Source organism: Perca fluviatilis, chromosome 22 (assembly GCF_010015445.1).
Source record: "Perca fluviatilis chromosome 22, GENO_Pfluv_1.0, whole genome shotgun sequence".
Taxonomy (NCBI): domain Eukaryota; kingdom Metazoa; phylum Chordata; class Actinopteri; order Perciformes; family Percidae; genus Perca; species Perca fluviatilis.
In genome coordinates this window covers 9,154,149-9,173,754 of record NC_053133.1, presented here as the reverse complement: position 1 = coordinate 9,173,754, position 19,606 = coordinate 9,154,149, and the positions used below count along the sequence as shown (strand labels likewise).

The 19,606-nt window shown below is 39.7% G+C and overlaps 1 protein-coding gene across 7 annotated transcripts in view; it reads left to right on the top strand.

Annotated features, from left to right (window-relative positions):
* Positions 1–730: 730 nt before the first annotated feature.
* The window catches only part of col11a1a (collagen, type XI, alpha 1a), an 85,874-nt gene continuing 66,998 nt past the window's right edge, over positions 731–19,606 (top strand). For 4 of the 7 annotated variants that reach the window (XM_039790291.1, XM_039790295.1, XM_039790294.1 and 1 more), the window contains exons 1-4: positions 731–1,136; positions 6,357–6,521; positions 7,165–7,378; positions 9,953–10,115. In XM_039790291.1, the coding sequence (XP_039646225.1) occupies positions 1,022–1,136; positions 6,357–6,521; positions 7,165–7,378; positions 9,953–10,115 (657 nt within the window). In that variant the 5' untranslated portion in view covers positions 731–1,021. The remainder of the gene's footprint in view (positions 1,137–6,356; positions 6,522–7,164; positions 7,379–9,952; positions 10,116–19,606) is intronic. The other 3 variants (XM_039790298.1, XM_039790296.1, XM_039790292.1) reach the window with 2 other exon arrangements.

The following is a 19,606-nucleotide window of genomic DNA, read 5'->3' as shown; positions in this document are numbered from 1 at the left end:
CCTCACACAACACTAATGCCATGTGCTCATCATTATGTTTTTGATTTTATATGATCATGGAATGTTTTGGTTACACTTTACTTGAAGGTATCTACATAAGAGTGACATGACACTGTCATGAATGTGTCATAAACATAAACAAGTCATAAACGTTTATGACATAACGCTTCTTTTAGTAAGTGTCATTCGGGTTTTTGTCATGACTGGTTATGGTTATGGTTAGAGTTAGTTCATGTGTCATGACTGTGTCATAACAGTGTCATGTCGCTCTTATGTACATACCTTCAAGTAAAGTGTTACCAATGTATTTTTTATTATGTGTGGTTGTGGTTTTCTATATTTCTGGTATATGGATACTGAATTTGTTAAATGTTTTTATGAATTGATTCAAGAGTGTCAATAAGGACTTGTTGCAGAGTGGGCTGAAACGGTTTCTCATTTTACTCACTGTAGTCATGCTGCAAATAAAAGCAGTCATATGTGCCAGCTCAGGGGGTGGAAGCTTAATGGATCTATTATATTATCAATATTATAGAAACACTCTGGATGTACAGTTCTGCCATTTCATCATTCCCAGGTCGTTACAAACTTGTATTTTTCTTCTCTTCTTCCCTCAGACCACTGGGGAGAGACTTGGGGGCGCATAACAAAGCTAATGGGTGGACCCGAAGGAGAATTTCCAGCCCCGTGATTTGCTAATCGGGGGCTGGCTCCCTTGTCATTTCCCTGTAATCGTGGCTTCGGTTTGTGGAGCTTGCCCAGCCCTCCTGTCCGTGGACGCACCAAGTGTACCGACTGCACTCTGTGCGTTTTGGTTAAAGCCCGACTACCTTCACTGTGAAGGCTGGGCACTGGAAAGGAGGATCGGGGGCCTCGGTGTGGCTGAGAGAAGAGGCTAAAACTTCTCACTTATGGCTTTTTTGTAGGACAGTTTCCATCATCATTTGGGATTGTGGAAGGGACGTCATTTAAAATCACCTGAAGCCGCTCAAAAGTTTTATTCATTTGTGGGCGCCCGACCATGGAGATGCAAAGGTGGTCCACAAGGTGGAAAACGAAAAGGTGGTTTATGGATTCCACTGTAACCGTACTCATCACTTTAACCCTGGTTCTACAGGCTACCAATATCAGAGCAGGTAAGATTGTTAGGATCAAACGTCTCTAATGAACTTTATCTGGCCGAAAGGGAACGCAGCGCCGACCGGCTGGGGAAACTCGGTAACTGATGATGGAGATTGGGGGATTAACAGCTTTTACCTGGACACAGCGGCGTCACGTTTGCTCCGTTGTCAATTGTACATTTGGTTTTTTTTGTTTTCTTCGTTCCACAACCAGAGTAGTTCCAGCGAGATTAGCGCAGTGGGATTGAACGCTGTGTGGAAGCCACCAAACAAAAAGCTTACAGTAAAACTGTACTCTGCTCGCTATACTGTAGTGAAGTGGCGGGTTACGGTAAACCCTGAGAGGCAATTTATAGAGTAGGCCTACATGCTCTCAGGGGGTAATCGCTTCAGGTGCACATTTATTTTGTTGGTCAAAACACTATATTCATTATCACACCATTAACCGCGGGCCACGTTTAGGCATGATTGGAAAGCGTCCGCTCAGGAGATGAAACATCTTGCCCAATTAAATTCATCCTAAACCGCCCGTATGTCCTTCGGGAAAACAGAGCGGCGTTCCCTGCTTTTTAAGATTCACTTAGGTGAAATAAAGCTCTTTGTTGGAACTGTGGTCCGCTAGGTGGATGTGGACACGGTTAGCAGGGTGGATTTCTTCAGCTAGATGACACTGGGCAGACGCTGGACTTTGATAACTACTTAGCCTACTAATGTGGAATTTCATCAGAGATTTTTTTTCAGGCTGATGGGATATTGAGTTCTTTGATAGTGTGGAGGGCTGTAATTACATGTTTAAATTGACCTGATTGTAGCCTACCGTTCATAAGGGGATGTAATCCTACCATGTGAAGAGGAGGATAGCCTGTCCAGGATAGAAAGTTAATTGGTTATCAGTCACACAACATTGTTTTTGCAGACACAGGGGTGTTCCGTTTGGGTACATCATTAGTGTGATGATAAATATGCAGTGGTAAAATAGGCTACGTATTTAAAAAGGCTATAGTGGATCTCAGACTTGTCAGAGCAGAGTGCAGAGCCCGTCTGGGTCTGCAGGGGGCTGAGTGGTCAGGCAGGTTCACCCTATCTCCACACTACCCTGGTCCACACTGAAGCCCAAAAGCTGGCTTGTCCAAGCCTCCCCCCCCCCCATGCCCAGCTCTTCCCCTCAACTTTGCACTTAGATGTTTTGTCGGCTGCAGGACAAGGCTGTGTTGTGTGAGTGGTGGGAATGCTTCCACTCTAAGTACTGAGCAGTTATTTGATGATGGTCCTTGTTGCACTTCCCTATGATTTCGGAGCCTTCAAAGAGTAGGCCTGCATATGGGCCTAGCCTGCAGCAATAATGGCCACAAGTCACAGGGTTCAGGATTACATACTGTAGGCCTCACACCGTGGTCTATAGACAACTCTATACAGATGTATTGTTCCACAGAGATACAGGTAGAGACTAGATGATACATTTTTATCTCCATAATGAAAATTTTCCAGAATAAAAATTCAGCCTTGTTTTTAAAATGTGCTAAATAGCTTATGCTATGGGTTCTGAAAAGGTCTCTTAAAGACCTCAATCAGATAAGCACATGGTCCAATGTCTCGACCTTATAACCAAATCATTGAAAGCAAGTAGCCACAAAAATTTGAGTTAATGCAGTATCATTGCTATTTAAATGTATACTGCACAAATCAATTAATGCCAATTTTCTAGTTTTACAGTCATTTGTTTCCAGTTAGGATTACAATCTGCTAGTTCAGAAGATACTGGACTGGAATTTTACTTCAGATTGAAAGATCTCACAACTCCTGCCTCTTTTTTAATTTAAATTTTTTTTTTTTTAAATCTTAGGCATTCTGCTGCAGGCTCAGTGTTCCAGGGTCTCAGTCAGTCAAAGCTGTTTCTGCAGGGTGCCTTCTCCATCTAGCAGTGTACAGACACGTTTTCTCAGCCCCCGGGGCGCAGGCATGTGCATTCCAGCAGACAAAGCTAGCATTTTCAGAGTCCTCTCCGTAATGTGCTCAGCCGGAAACATCAGCTAATCATCTCCTTGCTGTACCTTTGTCCTGTGTAGCTGTCACATATTTATAGTCATTGTGGAATTATTTGGAGACAAGCTTTTCTTCCTCCACACAACTTGTGCTATTACTGCAAAAATGTAAACTCAAATTCTGAAATGGGGAGGATCACAGGGGCTTTCTCCTTTTCTATAATATGACCTGTTTGGATTAAGAAAAAACTCTATATGATAACAGGTTCTGATATTCATATGGAGGCATACATTATAAGGGGTTAGTGAGAGGAAAAGCAAGGGGGGTGGGGACGGAAATGCTTTGAAAAACTGGGTAGGTCTCAGTAAAGTTTCTTTGGTATAACACCAGCATAAAGCTGTCTTGTTTTAGCCGGCAGCATGGTGGAAGTTAAAGGAAGGAGAGAGGGAGAGTGGGAGAGAGAGGGGGGGACATATAGAGAGACATTCTGGCTGAGATATTATTAGAGTCTCAGGGAGCTGCAGGTGAAAAGGTCCTCCTCAGTTTATCAGCCAATTTCACCTATTTGTAAAGATGCGAGGGCTAAAAATGACACATCAGAAGCAGGATTTATGATATCAGTTTGCTCAAGTCTTACATACTATGTGATAAAGGATGAGCTGAGACAGACTTTTTTGGCCTCTGTCCTAAGACAGGTGGTTATGTTATCTCTTGGAACACACTGTTTACATCGAAATACACCTGTGAACATGACGGAGATTATATCAGATTAGTCGATTTATGTCTTTTGGTAATGTGTCATACTGTTCCTCCCTTTCCCACATGCCTCCCTTTGCATAATGATGTCAGATGATCCAATAACTGAGAAATAGAGGCTGGCTTGCCTGAATTTAGGGTTGGCTATTTTCTCTCTTCTCCACACTAAGGAAGGTCCATCCCTCTATGCCACCTGAGTTCTGCTGGTAGCTATATGGCCTGTTTGCTCAGCCCTCAGGGCAAACTCACACCAGCTCATCAGATGCACTCTTTTAAAACCTGTGCACACTAATTTGTCCACCTTAATGGATTGGTCAGTATTGACGTTTTCTCAGCACCTCTGTGTGAATGTCGTAGCCTGGCCACATCTGGAACATATGAGCCCTGGAGTTTGAACTGAAAGCAACTCTACAGGAACTCACAATTAGGTCCTCAGTTCACTTTCCAAAGTAAGTAGCTTGTTCATCCTCACAAGCTACACAAAGGGCCAAGTTATCCTTAGTGATGGCATTCCTACAGAGTAACAGTTTGCTGGTTTTGCTCGCAACTTCACATTATCTCTGCTGTTTTTATATTCTCTCTCTCTCTTTCTCTCTTTTTCTCTCTCTCTCTCTCTATATATATATATATATATATATATATATATGTATATATATATATATATATATATATATATATATATATATATATATATATATATATATATATATATATATACATATATATATATATATATGCTCTGCTGAATTTATATTTTGTGTTGACACTAAGAATGCTCATTTGTTCTTACCGAGCTCAATCATCCCACACAATTTTCCCTGAGGGAGACGTACAATTTCTGCCCTCAGGTTCAGGTTGCTTTTGAAAGAATAAAAGTGGATGATGTTAGTAAAAATGGATTGCTGTTGGAGTTCTGCAGTGTTCGCTTTTTTGGACTGCTTACAGTTCAGAATTTTTTACTATGGATTGAAGCAGCTTGCCTTCATCATGATGTGCAACTGATCCATCGCAGGTGTTGTATAAGGTGCTAGAAGATAAAGAGACCAGATGTAGGCCAGGCCCTTTATGTATACTTCCATCATGATAAAGTGACATAGAAAACTTGACATTCATTCAGTGTGTTCTGTTGCTTTCCAAAACTCATACTAATGGAAGGATTTTTGTCCACTAGGTCTGAATAGTGTGCTCAGATAGAAGTGTAATCAGCAATGAAAATCTGGTGATCTTGTACAAATCATATGTATAAGCTGTGCTTGCAGTACCTTTATATTCAGTATACAATAGATTCATGTTGTAAGACTGTAGGGACTTTTCCCTAAACCACACACTTTTAATTTGCTTTTCCTTGCCACAGATGGAATGTTGACCAGAGAGTTTTGAGAGTGACATTGACATTTATTTGTAAGATCGCTTTGTATCAAGAAGTTAAAGAAACTTTCAGAGTGATTTGACCTGTACATGCTAGCCAAATCAGTGGCTTAGAGCCGTCAGAAAAGGCTTGCTGATGCTTTCAGACACCTTGGCATGCTTATTTATCCCACAAAAACAGATTAGTGTTATTCCATTGAACAGTCTGCCATTGTATTGCCTGTTTAGTCGGATACTGCTATGCTCTGCGGAGTGTAGCGAGTGCTCCTTTTATTTTAATATATGGTTTTTAAGCTTTTGTATGGGGCTTTATTCATTGTTTTTTATTGGCCCTTGAATAGTAAAACATATTCCAGGTATGAATGGCCCACAGAGGGTCAATACACTGCAGCACTTTGGTTTCTCCCTTATCATGTTCACCAAGCTAATGTTTTATACTGAGAGGGTGTTTTGATGAAGAGGCATAATTATGATGCTTTCCCATGGGTCTCTATGGGCACCATCACCACACAGGCTCCTTTTATACAAAGTGCATCAGATTGACGAGAATGGAAAACCCAGAGAGCCTCTGGTAACCCTTATCAAGGTAAACCTATCCAGGTGTTATAGAACTAGATCTCTGTTGGCACATTGTTCATAATGCTCTTTGGTTGGCCTTGACAGAGACATTTCCTGTCAGCTGAGCCTGTAGAGCAACAGGAAGGCAGCATTTCCTAAATTAACTGTTTAGATGTGTTGTTAAGTCAGAGTATGTTGATCTGTAGATGTTATGTCAATGTTTAAGGCTAAGTTAGTCATAGAGTATATTGTGTCAATGATGCTGTGACAAATGTGTCAGTGCCATTTTTATGACAGAGGGTAACAACTATCGGTACTGTTATGGGATGGGTCATGATGAAGGAAGTGTTCCACAGCCTAAGTTGGGTTAATCTTCCTCGAGTTATTTTTTTTTTTTACCTGAATCATGCAGTGGCTCTATCACTGCCTGTGTATATTTGCCAGAACCGGATCAGGACACATGCCTGTATTTAAAATAAAATAAAAAACCTACTATAAAACCAACCAAAATGTAGCCTACAAAAACCAATGCTATGACCTAACTGATGTTTTATTTGCTCCCTTGATCAGCAGAGCCAGTGGATGTGCTAAAAGTATTAGAATTTCAAAATTACCCCGAAGGAGTGACGAAAACATCAGGACTTTGCACAGCCAGAAGAGCATCAAAGCCGGACTCAGCTTACAGAGTTGCCAAGCAGATCCAGATCAGTGCCCCCACCACACAGCTATTCCCTGGTAAGACAAACTTCTCAACCTTTAACTTCCTTCAACCACCATGTGTAAACTGGTTTGTGGGTTTCAAAGGTGCTTTTTGGCAGTGGATTCTTCTCTTGGTATGTCTCGATTGGTATTGTTATATAAAAGGCAAGACTGAGCAAAACCTTTGTTTTTCGGTCTCCTGTAAACCTTTTAGATAAAAATCGAGACTATACATGCAAAGAACATAACATTTGAAGAGTTCTGGATGCAACTGATTTCTGTAGTTACTAGACGTATAATTAAGATGTTGCATAATGCTGTTGTATTCTTAAGTATGTCTTGAAATGTTATTACACTTACCAAGGTAAAAGTGAAGACAGGTAAAGGCTTTTATGAAGTGGCTATATGTCAAATCATTATAATGTTTTACACATCAGTGATACAGTGTGATGACTATACATCAACTATTACAAACTAATAGTTGATGTATAGTATAAACTAGTAGTTGATTATCACTTTAGATTTAAAACTGAGGCTGGGGCCTTGTTGCATTGAAGTGAATGGGTAGTAACCAAAATATGATATAATAGATAATATAGTTTTTAACTAGTCAGTCATGTTGGAAGTATCACAATAACTCTAACCTGTCTTTTTCACCCCTCCTCTTTTGGCTGTGCAGGAGGTGTTTTTCCTGAGGACTTCTCCATCCTGACTACAGTGCGCCCCAAATCAGGCCTCCAGTCCTTCTTGCTGTCCATTTACAACCAGCAGGGAGTCCAGCAGCTGGGCGTGGAAGTGGGACGTTCACCTGTCTTTCTGTATGAGGATCACACTGGCAAGCCAGCACCGGAGGACTACCCTCTGTTCAGTACTCTCAACCTTGCTGACGGAAAGTATGTCAAATCTCACACATCCTCTCGCATATTAACATACTCAAACACACCAGCACACCCTCAGTCTCACATTTGAAGCTGATTCAGAAGGAATGGCTGTTGCAACATGCAGGGGGGGGGATGGTGGAGTACAGTTGTTGTAGGTAACTGAGGGTCTGGGTTAAAAATGCTAGATGGTGCAAAAGGAAAATACCAAGTGTTATCCAATTGGACCTAAAACTTGGACCTAAAGCATGTGATTGATCAATACATTAGTTGTCTATGGAAACGTGAAATTGATTTTTTTCATACCTTGATTACATTTCTCAGGTGGAGTCATTTCATGAATGGCATTTTGATAATCTTAAAACTAGTTAAATTACCAAATTAACCTAAAATGCTCAAACATGTTTCTGATTTCCTCTCACTTGTTCTTCTTGATAAAAGCAAGAAAACAATCGGATTATCCATCTCATCAGGGGTCCACGGGCACAGAGACAGGTCAGAGACAGGGAGACACTGGATTATTGGGGCACAGCAGGGACTGCTATGGGCAACCTGACCACATCCATGAACTCACTGCCTCTGTTATTTTAGAGAGGGGGGAAAGGAAGGAGGGGAAAGGGGCAGTGCTAAACTTCCTTTGTACCCTCTTGGATTATCTCACCCAACCAGAAACAGCGCGCCAAACATTTATCATAAACCTGATTATCTGCTCCCATGTTCAGAAATCCCAGAACTCTCACTCAGAGCTTCAGCTTAGCTGACATGAGCCCATGTTCAGGGGCAAGGGGCAAAAAACAAACACAGAAGCTGCTGGGAAAAATGCATCATTTGATATAATATATTATAATGTCTTCCAGTGTTATTAATTTGTTTTCATTTGCTGAACATGTGAGGATAGTTTGTTTTTTGAGCTTTTGAAGGAAGCCATGACCCTGTCACAATAATTTTGTGACCCAAATTGGTTTTAAATGAGATCTAGTGTGTACACAGTTATAATGATAGAGGGAAGCTTGGTAAATTCTTCAAAAGTCTCATGTCAGCAATAACTTATGTGCATTTTGCAACAAAGAGAAGGTCAGCCAGCTTTGTGTTAGTCTTGTCGGGCTGTTTTGTCCAGTGTGTAGTTTTGTGTGCCCCAGTATCTAAGAAGCAGTGTTCTTTGTAGAGGATTTTGAGCACTTGTTCTGGATGCATTCCAGCTCCAGGCCTTGTCTAAATCGTCATTGACTACAGCTCAGGCTGTGTGCAGTCTGTGATTCCTGTAGATGTATTCATTGTTACTAATAAGTATATGCTAAGCCTGAAAATAGAGGCACAATGATGATATTGATGAGGTGAAAAGGAGCATTATCCTTTCTTTAAAGGGAAGGGGAGGTGAATAGGAGGATTTCTAATGAGCTGTTGTGCTGTATACCCTTAGTTTGATCTTATTTAAGCTATTTAAACATGCTTTTCAAAAGATTGCATTTACATTTGCTTTTTGAAATAACTTTATTCTTTAGATCATAATGCACTTCAAAGTTTGTTTAAACCTATCAAAGTCAACATTTGCTTTTGCTGCCATATAAGGTGACAAGTAATCCTTCCTGCTATACTGCTAAGCCGTGAGTGTTGCACGTTCATTTTCCTCTAAGATCTATTGCCTGCCCTGGAATGTGTCTGTATGATCGAGCTGTGTTCAAAGGAATTGGACATGTCTCTTCTTCTGATAACAAAATGTAATGTAGATGCATTAATTAAATAATCAGATATATATCTGTACTATCTGTAAACGCTTCTTTTATTGCCATCTTAAGCTACAGTGGTGCCAGGTCTCATCTTCCACCACAGAACAATGTTTTGACTATGTGTCTCCTGCTCTGGCAAAGCAGGCCTTCCTGGATCCTGACACACACTTTCCTCAATGTTCACCATGTCTGTCATGCCGAGTAACCCAGAAGGAGGATTAAGTTTGGAGTTTAATGAGTGTAATCCCGTGTTAAACAGGACCAGAGTGTTGGGGCAAGAATGTGGTCCACTGCTGCCTGGTATGCAATAGCCCTTAAATGCAGTGGCAAATGGTCCACAGGCGAGGGAGGTGTCATACTCACGTGTGACCCAGGGTTAACCGGGGTTGTTGATCAAAATATAGGTGTTGTTGATCGAAATATATCATACATAGCTCTGAGGTTCATGTGTCTTAGAGTGTTTGTTTATGTGATGAATCACATTGTACACCAGAGCATTCTGAGTTTCTCTCTCCTTGAGGTGCGTTGTGATGTATAAAAGGGGGAATATAATCCTATTACAAGGGCTATGATTTTCTTAGAATGTAATCCACCACCACAAACTTGTCTACGATTGAATTTCATGTTATTGAATACTTAACACTTGCCCTACTAAGTACTGGTGTTCATTGTCCTAATTTGTGCATGTTGTTTATATTCCATCATCCTCTGCTTTCAGTATCATACACTCACATTATGCACCTAGAATGGCTTAAGATTCCCTATATGTGCCCCTGTAACTAGTCTTTCAGAATGATTGACATATACTGATTCAGCTTGGCTGCTTTTATTTCTCACCTCTCCTTGTTGTGTGCTTGACCAGGTGGCATCGTGTGGCCATCAGCGTGGAGAAGAAAACGGTCACCATCATTGTAGACTGTAAGAAGAAGATCATCAAGCCTCTCCTCAGGAGTGACCATGGTTCCATCAACACCAATGGCATTACCGTCTTCGGCACCAGGATCCTGGACGAGGATATTTTCCAGGTAAAAATTTCAGTGTGGTGAACTGTGTGAACATGTACATTGTGATTGCGTTGCTTAAGCTGCATGTCGCTGCCACTGCTAGGTTACTTATTAGCATATTAATCAGTAATGATGTAGCAATCCTCTTCAACTGAAAATTCCCCAAAAGATTGTAGTGGTATTAACTGTGTGTCCAGATTTAAATGTTGCTCAAAAGTGCTACCCCTAAGGAGGTTTTAGTCAATGTCCCATGGAGGCAACCCTGGACCCCTTCAATGCTGCCAATAAGGAATGTAGAGATGATAAAAACCAGGACAGATCTGGAGGTGTTCAATTCTTCAGATTTTTTTAGGAACTTCACGTTGATATTGTACATAAATCCAAAATATTGGAGGCATTTTATCTAGGTTGCTAGTGCTATAGTGTAGTTTAATGATAGAGCAGAAGTCTATAGTTTTTCTTGTTTTTGACTTACTGCTTGACCACTTGAGTAACTTGATCAATGTGTTCTAACTATTTCAGAGTGGGAGAAGCTATATACTGTACAGTGTGTAGTGTTATATGTAACATGTTGTAAAGAGGCACATTGTAAAGTATTTTTGCTGCTTGGGCAGCATTTCAAAATCACAATCAAGCACTACTTCAATAGCTTTAATACAGACAGAAAAATAAAGAATCAAATCCATAAGGAGATTCAAAGGTTGAGGTTATCATTGACAAGCAGAAAACTGGGAAAGTCTGTGGCTGTTCTTTCTATTTCAGTATTTGCTCTTACTGTATTGCTGAGTTAAGTATTGTTTATAAAAGTGAAATCATAGTTGTGGAAACTAATGCCGGCCTTACACCTTCAAGCATTCTCACTGTCATTTCCAAGGTCAGAACAAAATCATGAGAGTTTTGCTAGAGTTGTGGTGTACCCCCGGGATCTCCATCGTTTGGCGTAAAGTGGTCATAAAACTCAGCCCGATCTGTCTGAAGTCAGTCTTTTTCTAATCCTGACGTTTTGATAAAAACCCATATCCCATATTATTGTATGTTTTTTGTCTTGGCTCATGCAAATTTCTTCCATTATTTCCACCAGGAGCAGAATGGGCTATAATCTCAAAAATAATCTAGATGTTGTCTTGCAAATAGTGACCCTGCAAGATCCCCAGTCTTTGCAAAATCTTATAGTCTGTGACTAAAAAGGCCTGTAACTTCTGACACATTGTCTTTAGATGTGAGAGGGTTTCAGACTTTAGTCTTTTCAAAGTCTTTTCAAAGTATCATAGTGTATGGTAGGCATAAGACACATGGACATGTGATATTGTGATTTGGAGGACTGTGATAAGATAGTTTCTCTCTCTCCTGACAAGCTCATCCACATGAGCTGATACTCAGCAGCTGTCCATCTACCCAAAAACTCCCAGTAGACACTACACCAACTGTAAATGGATGGTGATGCAATGGCTTCTAGGCTAAGTGGGATGATATTTATAGTTCTCTTTACCTGGTGACTGGATTTTGTAATATTTGGTGATATCTGAACCGTAGCCAGGTCAAAGCGGCTGAACATGGCCACCTTTGTTCATCATTATTGCTTGTTTGTTTGTGTTTTTCTGCAAAGCACACATTGGCTCTCAGATCTGTTGTTTAAACTTCTCTTTACCTTGTAATTAGAGACATTTAGTGCCATGGGAGTTTCACATGTAAAAGGTTTACCAAAAAATAGGTGGCCTGGTTGAAATGTTCTCTTGGATTGACTTTTAACTGGATGATTTGAATTGACTTAAAGTGAAGTGGTGAAATGACCCACCAATGAATGGATTTCTAACTTGATTAGATTGATGGCAGCCATGATAGAATTATATTGATTGACATGTTAAGTGTACTAAACTGAGCTGGAGTTTTTCCAATTCCCGCAACAGGTGCCTTGTTACTACTAAGTGGTACAATAGCAGTAATGTTATTACTTGTTGAAATGAATAAAACATATTAGTTGGAAAAACGGTTATGATTCTGTCATGTAAGCACATGTTACTTGTCTGTAGAGAAGAAATACTGCTGCTTTTAAAATAAGTTAATTGTAAGGTTTAAGTTGCCAAGGATGTGTCCACTTAAAGAGACAATTTTTTTCAAGGATTAAACCAGCGCCAATTATTCATTAGCTCTTCCATCTAGTATGTGGTAAACACTGAAGTAAATCTTAACTCCTTTCTACTGAGCCATTGTTGTTGTCATTATTGCATGTTTGTCACTAAAGCAATGCTTTCTGGAAACATTGCTACACTTGTGATTGTTACTGAAACTATAACAAATATGTAGCTGTTAATGCCTCCAGAAAAAAATAATAAAAATAATCTCCCTGTGTGTAAACAAATAATAAAAAAAAATTTATAGATTGTATTGTTAGGCACTTGGCAGTTGTTGACTTTTAGCCATTACTATTATGTATAGTTCACATGCTGCTGGAAAAGTCCATCTGGTGACTAACATGTTTGAAATTAGTTTTATGAGCTTCTCACTGTGCAATCTCTGTCGCCAAATACGGTAACCAACGCAGTGTTCATTTCATACTGCCAGTTCGTGAAGGCTAATTTTAACGATTATCTGTATCAGCGTTTTACTTGCCTGATAACCGATAAAGTTAATTAATTAAAAAGTGCGCTACTTTGGCTCGACTACAGCTCTGTTTCTGTCCCTCTGCTTCGGTTTCACTCACCACTGAGTCTGACTTAATGTCCCGCCCACAACACTATCTGATCTTTCACTGGGTATTATGTTGAAAGTTTCTCATTTATTAAATAATTGCTTACTGTGAAGCATTTAAACAAAGTTTTGTGTTGGAGTTTGTAACATTCCAAAATCTTAATTTTGACTTAAAGATTTTCATCTTTTACGGTAAATGCATATCGGTTCCAAATATCGGTTATTGGTTTCATTAACTACTGATAATCGGTATCCATATCGGTCCTGAAGAACCAGTATCGGTCAATCCATATCCCACATACACCTGTCTGGGGAAAAATATTCTGATGTAAGTGATGCATTTTGCAACACAACTTCATCTACAGAAAAGCTAAGCAAAATGATGGCATGATATTGGACAGATTCTTTGCAATATAAGCCACAGTTTTGCCCAGACTGTTTCTCATTACCTACCTAATCATTGAGAAAAAAATAATACAAATAATACAAATTTGCAATTTTTTTTTTTTATATGGGGAACTTTTTGGGATTCAGGGTATGCTACCACCTCCATTGTCAGCAATTTCAACATTATGCTTTACGGCACAGTTCATCCAGAGGTGGATGCTGGCATGGGGTCAGGCAGATGTTAATAATGACAGACAATGGCTTATTTGTCCTGACACTCCAGGTCTTCTCTGGTGGGAAGTAAACATCACTGAAAGGCTGTATGGGGGCTGTGTTTGCTTGTGAGAGAGTGCTGATTTGTTTATGGGCAGCAGGAATGACTAGTCATTATTCTGATGCCAAGTTTGAATGATTGATGCTGCTACTCTTGTTTTAAAGCCATATTTCTTGGCATACCTTGTCATCGCCACGGTGTCCACAATAATTTATTCTTTTGTCTTGCATCATTTGCTGTGTCTGACCTAGTGCTATACTAAGGTCAAAAAGTGAGAAAAGTGCAGGTTTTCTAAAAAAAAAGTTATTAAAAAATATTATTTTAGCCTCTGTAGATAGTAGACTGATATGACGTAATGTATTTTTTTTTGTTTATTTTTTATTGACCTTAATTAAGAATTTTTTTTAATCCGATTGTAGCAGGATGTTGCTGATATTTAATTGTAGGCTGACTGAGATTACTGTCATATTACTCAACAAAGAATAGCTAGACAGGTTTTCTTGGGTGCAAAGATTTATAAGCAGATTTGCTTTCATGTGTCCTGTCAGCTTCGATTAGATTTATGAGAGGGCACTGAAACCAGCATTTGTATGAAACAGTGTGTCCAGTCAGAGGTTGGCCAGTGGAGGTGGCTGAAAATAGGAGCCATAAGTCAGTTAACAGGGTCTTCTCTGTGTGGTTTTTGGAACAGGTCTCCTGTCTGTTCTCTGTCCATGCTCTCCTCAAAGATCCACAGGGCCCGATGCATGCTGGGACATACAAGGGAAGGAAATTCCTTGGCCTTCTGCATTCAAGCCGGTGGTTATAATGAGAAATGTTGCACATTAGCAGATTCTCTGTCTGACCTCTTCTTGTTATTTTAGTTTGTCACTATATTTGATTTGATAACAATGTAACTTATGTATAAGAAAATTGGAGGAATGTAAAGAAACACTTGGACTAGCTTATAGCAGTGGCTATTTATTTACAGTTTACTCCCCTTTATACCACAGTGGTAGTTTTGGATTGCCAGAGATAGATTGATAATTTATTCAGCAATAATAAAACATTTGCTCCCTTATTCAAACCCTGACATTTGTTTTCACAAGCTGACCCACATTTTTCATAAACGTCTATTCATGCCATACCTGCCCCAGGTTGGAGGCGACCACCGTCTCAAAGGGATCTGGTTCACATGAATGGGAGTCTTTCATTGCCCCGTCAGGCCTTCCTCATTTCCTCACCCCCCTTCCCTCGCATATTCTCCCCTGCTCACCACCTCCTTCTCCCTCTCCACCCTCCCCACCTAGAGGCCTCCCTATCGTGCCAAAGTCATGAGACCGTCTATTCATGCCTCGCTGACATTACCTGTCTGAATCGAGCACACTAAATATACATACCTGCCTATTCCCTTTATTTTTGGGTAGCAAACACTCATCAGTGCTCAGTGTGTCTTACCATAAGGACTAGATGGGGCTGAGGTGGTCTATGTCTCAATGCTACACCACCAGTATTGCCAGAAGATGCATGTTGTTTAAAATTAACATAATGGTTTGTGTTGGATAGTTTTTTTAGCGAGTCTGCTAGCCTTGATCGCATTCTCAGAAGCATCACTAAGAGGGCATTCTGTTTTACCCATTTCAGATTGATTATAAGATTCCAGAATTTTTTTTACAACTGCCAATGGATTATATATAGTACATAACAATACAGCTACTTTATAGCTCTTTAAACTGTTATATTTAAATGAGCTATTTTCTGTCCTTTTAATGCCATGTTTTGGAGCGTTGATCCTCTTAACTGTTCAGTGTGAAAACTCCTTTTGCCTTTTCTTTCTGTCTCTTTTATTTATTCTGTCTTCTCAGAGAAACTGTACTGTATAGGCTTTAAGGAAGTGACTAATTGTTGTATGGGGCTGTTTAATTACAGTTAGCTATGGTTAGACTAAAGGTATGTTGCCCTGGGCAAAGGTATGTCAAAGGACCAATGGTGACGACTACTTGTGTTTTGATTTGGCCAGTGATGCCCTGCACTCGCCTTGTAATTACAACATGCGTTTGGATTTTAGTAGAGAAAAGACAAAAGAGCCATCTATCACACCAAAACTAAACAGTGCTGTATACTGACCATTGAAAACATGGAGGTTGTCTTCATGCAGCTCCTCTGTGGGAACTCTGTTATCGTGCACGACTGTAACCTTTGACCTCCTCCATGTGTATTTATATCCTATGGTGCCTTGTGGACAGGATGAGGTCAAGGTGGATAATACTTTTAGAAAAAGATGGTTTTAGTTCTCTGTCCCTGTTTGCACTGCATCACAGAGGGCAATATTATCTGATCCTACTATGCCAAACGGAGAGTAACTGCTTCAAAATGACTTGATAGCTTTACTAATAGGTATATTTTAGTTATGATTAACACAATGTAAGTAAGAAAGCCAGTGTTAATTAAATGCAGAATGAAAGAATTTAGATCAGACATTCCAGATGTGTTAGTATTGATGTAGTTTACACTACATACTGTATAGTTCTGAACAGACACCACAGAGTCAAAGCAGTTCTAAGACAAGAGCGATCAACCAGCTCTCCAGTCAAAAACATAGCGTTTTAGAAATCTCAATAAAAAAAAAATCATATAGTTTGTAGGGCTGTGCTTAATCGCAATTAGGGTTTTGGCTCCTAATCTAGAAAAAATATTATTTTGCACATTATGTTTTGCAAGGAAACTCTTATTTTGTCTTGTGTTCTGAATGAAAAATAAAATGTTGAAGCGGGAAATTTCACAGTTCAAGTTGTTTTCACTGTTGATTTGTTTAACTCTTTCACTATTTTTTAAGCTCAATACTTGCAACATCTTTCCAAAAGTCAATGAATAATCGTGATTTCGATATAGACCAAAATAATCGTGATTATGATTTTTTCTGTAATCTAGCAGCCCTAATAGTTTGACATAATGCCATAATATACACAATATACAGTATCTTGTTGTCTTTTCACATTATCATCTGATAGTAAGAATTATTATGTACTTAAATGTTTTTCAAAGGTTAATGATGCTTTTAAATGCTCCTTAAGCTCCACTTGAGGTGAACACTGCCAAGAATGCAAAACAAAACAGAGGATATAACAGGTATGGAGTAGTCTCAGCTGTTGATCTTGACCCTGCTTCTCTCTTTCAGCTTCTCTCTTTTCTCGTTGACCTCTGACATGGTAGTCATTAACACACAGCCTCGTGGCCTGTTTCTGTGCTGTGCTGTAGCCAGGAAGGGGCATATTTTGGAGCTCTGGCTTTGCTCCAAGTTGCCAGGGTCTTTTATCTCAGCAGTCCACAATGGAAGACAGGCCCAGAGCCTCATCATAACTCTCCCCATGTGTTTCCCAGCAAAAAACGTATTTTACCATCCCAGCTGCTCTCTCTTAATCCCTGCCTGTCTGTCTCTGGATCCCTAGTAGTGTTTCCCTCCTGAGTTGACATCAGTTTCTCACTTGCCTTGTCTTGGCTTTGTGAGTTTGCTCGTTGTTTTTGTTTGGTGACTCGGCTCTTATTTATTTTTTTTACTGGAAAGAAGGAGCCACAGGAAGAAAGTTGTCGGTAGGAGTATATGTAAAGATGATTATCTAATTCATTTAGGTGTTCTTCAGCGTTTGCATCTTTTTAACCTTAGACTTAGTGGTTTTATACTAACACCTACAGCCTATATGTTCATCCCATCTTTTCTTGTTTCCATGTACATGTATTATTGAATGTGTCTGTTATGCTCATGTCTAACCATGAAACAGTCAAAAGTCTCCTAGTTGTACTGATGTGGTCCAGAGGTTGAACACCATGTCTCCACAGCCTATTTGTTTGCAGACGGGTGTCACTAATTAGAGCTGACTCTAGGCAGGGTTCAAGCATTCACTGTTGGTCTTAGGGTGACACATGAGGTAATACATGTCAACTTGACTCAGGGCAAGGCTTGATCTCCCTTTCTCTGTCGAGCCTTCCCAAACACACATACAGTACACACAACACACACTCAGCTAAGGCCTTTCCAGACTTTGCACCTAGGTTTAATGCTGTCCTATGCCCCTTTGGCAGGTCAATTTTGTCTTTTCATGGTCAGTATAGTAAATGTTTTCAATATCTAACACTGACATTAATTGATACTGTATCATCAGGAAAGGTGCACAATTCTTCTTACAACTTAGACACCAATGATTTAAAGGAGAACTATGCCCATTCCATGGTCTAAAACAGTCCAAAAATATTAGTGAACATAAACAACTCTGCCAAAGCCAAAAATTAGCTGAAACTCAAATTTGTGATGTAATCAAGTATAACGTGTGAACTGCTCAATAGACAATGAATTTAGAAAGATGTTATATACTGTAGATAACACAGAGCACCCAGGGGTATGTTCTGAGTATATGGGTACATTTTCTGTTTCAGACCTAAGAACACTACAATAGAATGAAGCTCATTTGGGTCTCCCATTCATTGTCTATGGAGCAGGTCCACAATTTATGCTTGATGACATCACAAGTTTGAGACTTACTTCTGTGGTTTCTGTCTGAGAGAGAGTAGTTCATGTTCACAAATATTGATTGAACTTCCATAGGCCAAATAAAATATTGGAATATTTAATTTCAATTGTGTTCCCCTTTAAAATTATCTGTCTGCTCATATTTTAATGGATAGCATAGTTTCTAAGCTAACCAGCTGCTGGTTGTAGCTTCATACTAACCATACATACATGAGAGTGGTATACATTTTCTCATCTAACTCTCAGCAAGAAAGCAAATAAGAAAATCCCAAAATGTTAAACAATTACTTTAAAGGAAAAGAGTTTTCCTTTTTAGTCTTAACATGACATTGTAGACTTTTCCAAAGTGCATAAATAATGTGCATTTCAACAGAACATGTATCTCAGCTGATGTTTCAGACAAGAGAAGGGAGAGGATGCCTTTGTGCTACACTGGGTTATCAAGGATTGTAGCCATTAAAAATGGTATGAGCATTAGTACTGTGATTGGCCCATTAAATCAGAAGGCTGGAATGAGGCGTAACATTCTTTAGATTGGCAATCTGTGTATCTGAGTAATGAGCCCTATAATGTAGAACTAAGCGAGGCAGAATGTGTTGAATGTTATAGTTTCAAGTTTGGTGTCTTACTTGTACTTGAATGACAATTTATGCTTTGATTGTTAGAGATACATTCAACCAGTGAGAGAAAATCAAGTTAAAGTAGCATTCCTCTGTACATCGTCAAACTGAAGCTGTGCAACAAGATGTTGATGGATGGTTACACAGAGAAAGTTTCAAGGAGCACTGTTTGTTTTCCCATGGGGCAAGCCTTAACACACTGATGTTTATACTAAGGTACATGTTAAGGATCCATAGATCTAGTTTTAACACAGGAAGGTGTACACACAAACGTGCACACATTCTCATGACAAGTTGCAGCCTGCTTCATTTCTCTCGTGTTTTTCTGCCAATCGTCTATTCTGCTTTTCAACGTATAGTGTCCCTGCTCACACAAGTGCATCAGGATTTTACCTCTGGGCTCAGGCATCTCTGTGTGCTCACCTGCCAAACATCGACATGCCCCTTCTTCCACCTCCCAAGACCCCCCCTCAGCTGTCTTTACAATGTGTATAAAGGCTCAAAAAATCAGCCTCCAGGAACTCGGTTCAAGCAATTACAGACTCCAAAGAGAAATCCAGATGCTTTCGCCAATATGTTTGCTGTCTTGCAGTGAGCTGTGTGCTTTGGCTGTTGGACTGATAATGAGGCAAGACGGTGCTGGAATGGTGTCAAGCATTGTGGTTAGCTGTCCCAACCATAGAGAGAACATTGTGGTTTGAGCAACTTTCCCAAACCATGTCTGAGATTGTCAAGGTTTTCCTGTGTGCTATTTTAATTGTTTTCAGACAAAACCATTGTGTACTGTTGGTTTTTGCGCAACACTTTTGTTCTTTTTTTGTTGTTGCAAGTAACATTTTTGGAAAGGGCTTAATTTTAGCACAATTCCCTTTGACGCTCACTGCATCAGATACCATCAGTAATCAATGTGGTCTTGTGAGCTATTTTAAACTCCAAATTAAAAGCTGTTGATAATTGGGTTTGATTCGGAGCTAGACTTGTTTTGTGGCCACTAACGATAATGTTTTTGGCAAGGATTTAAAAAAAAAAGTGTTGTTAA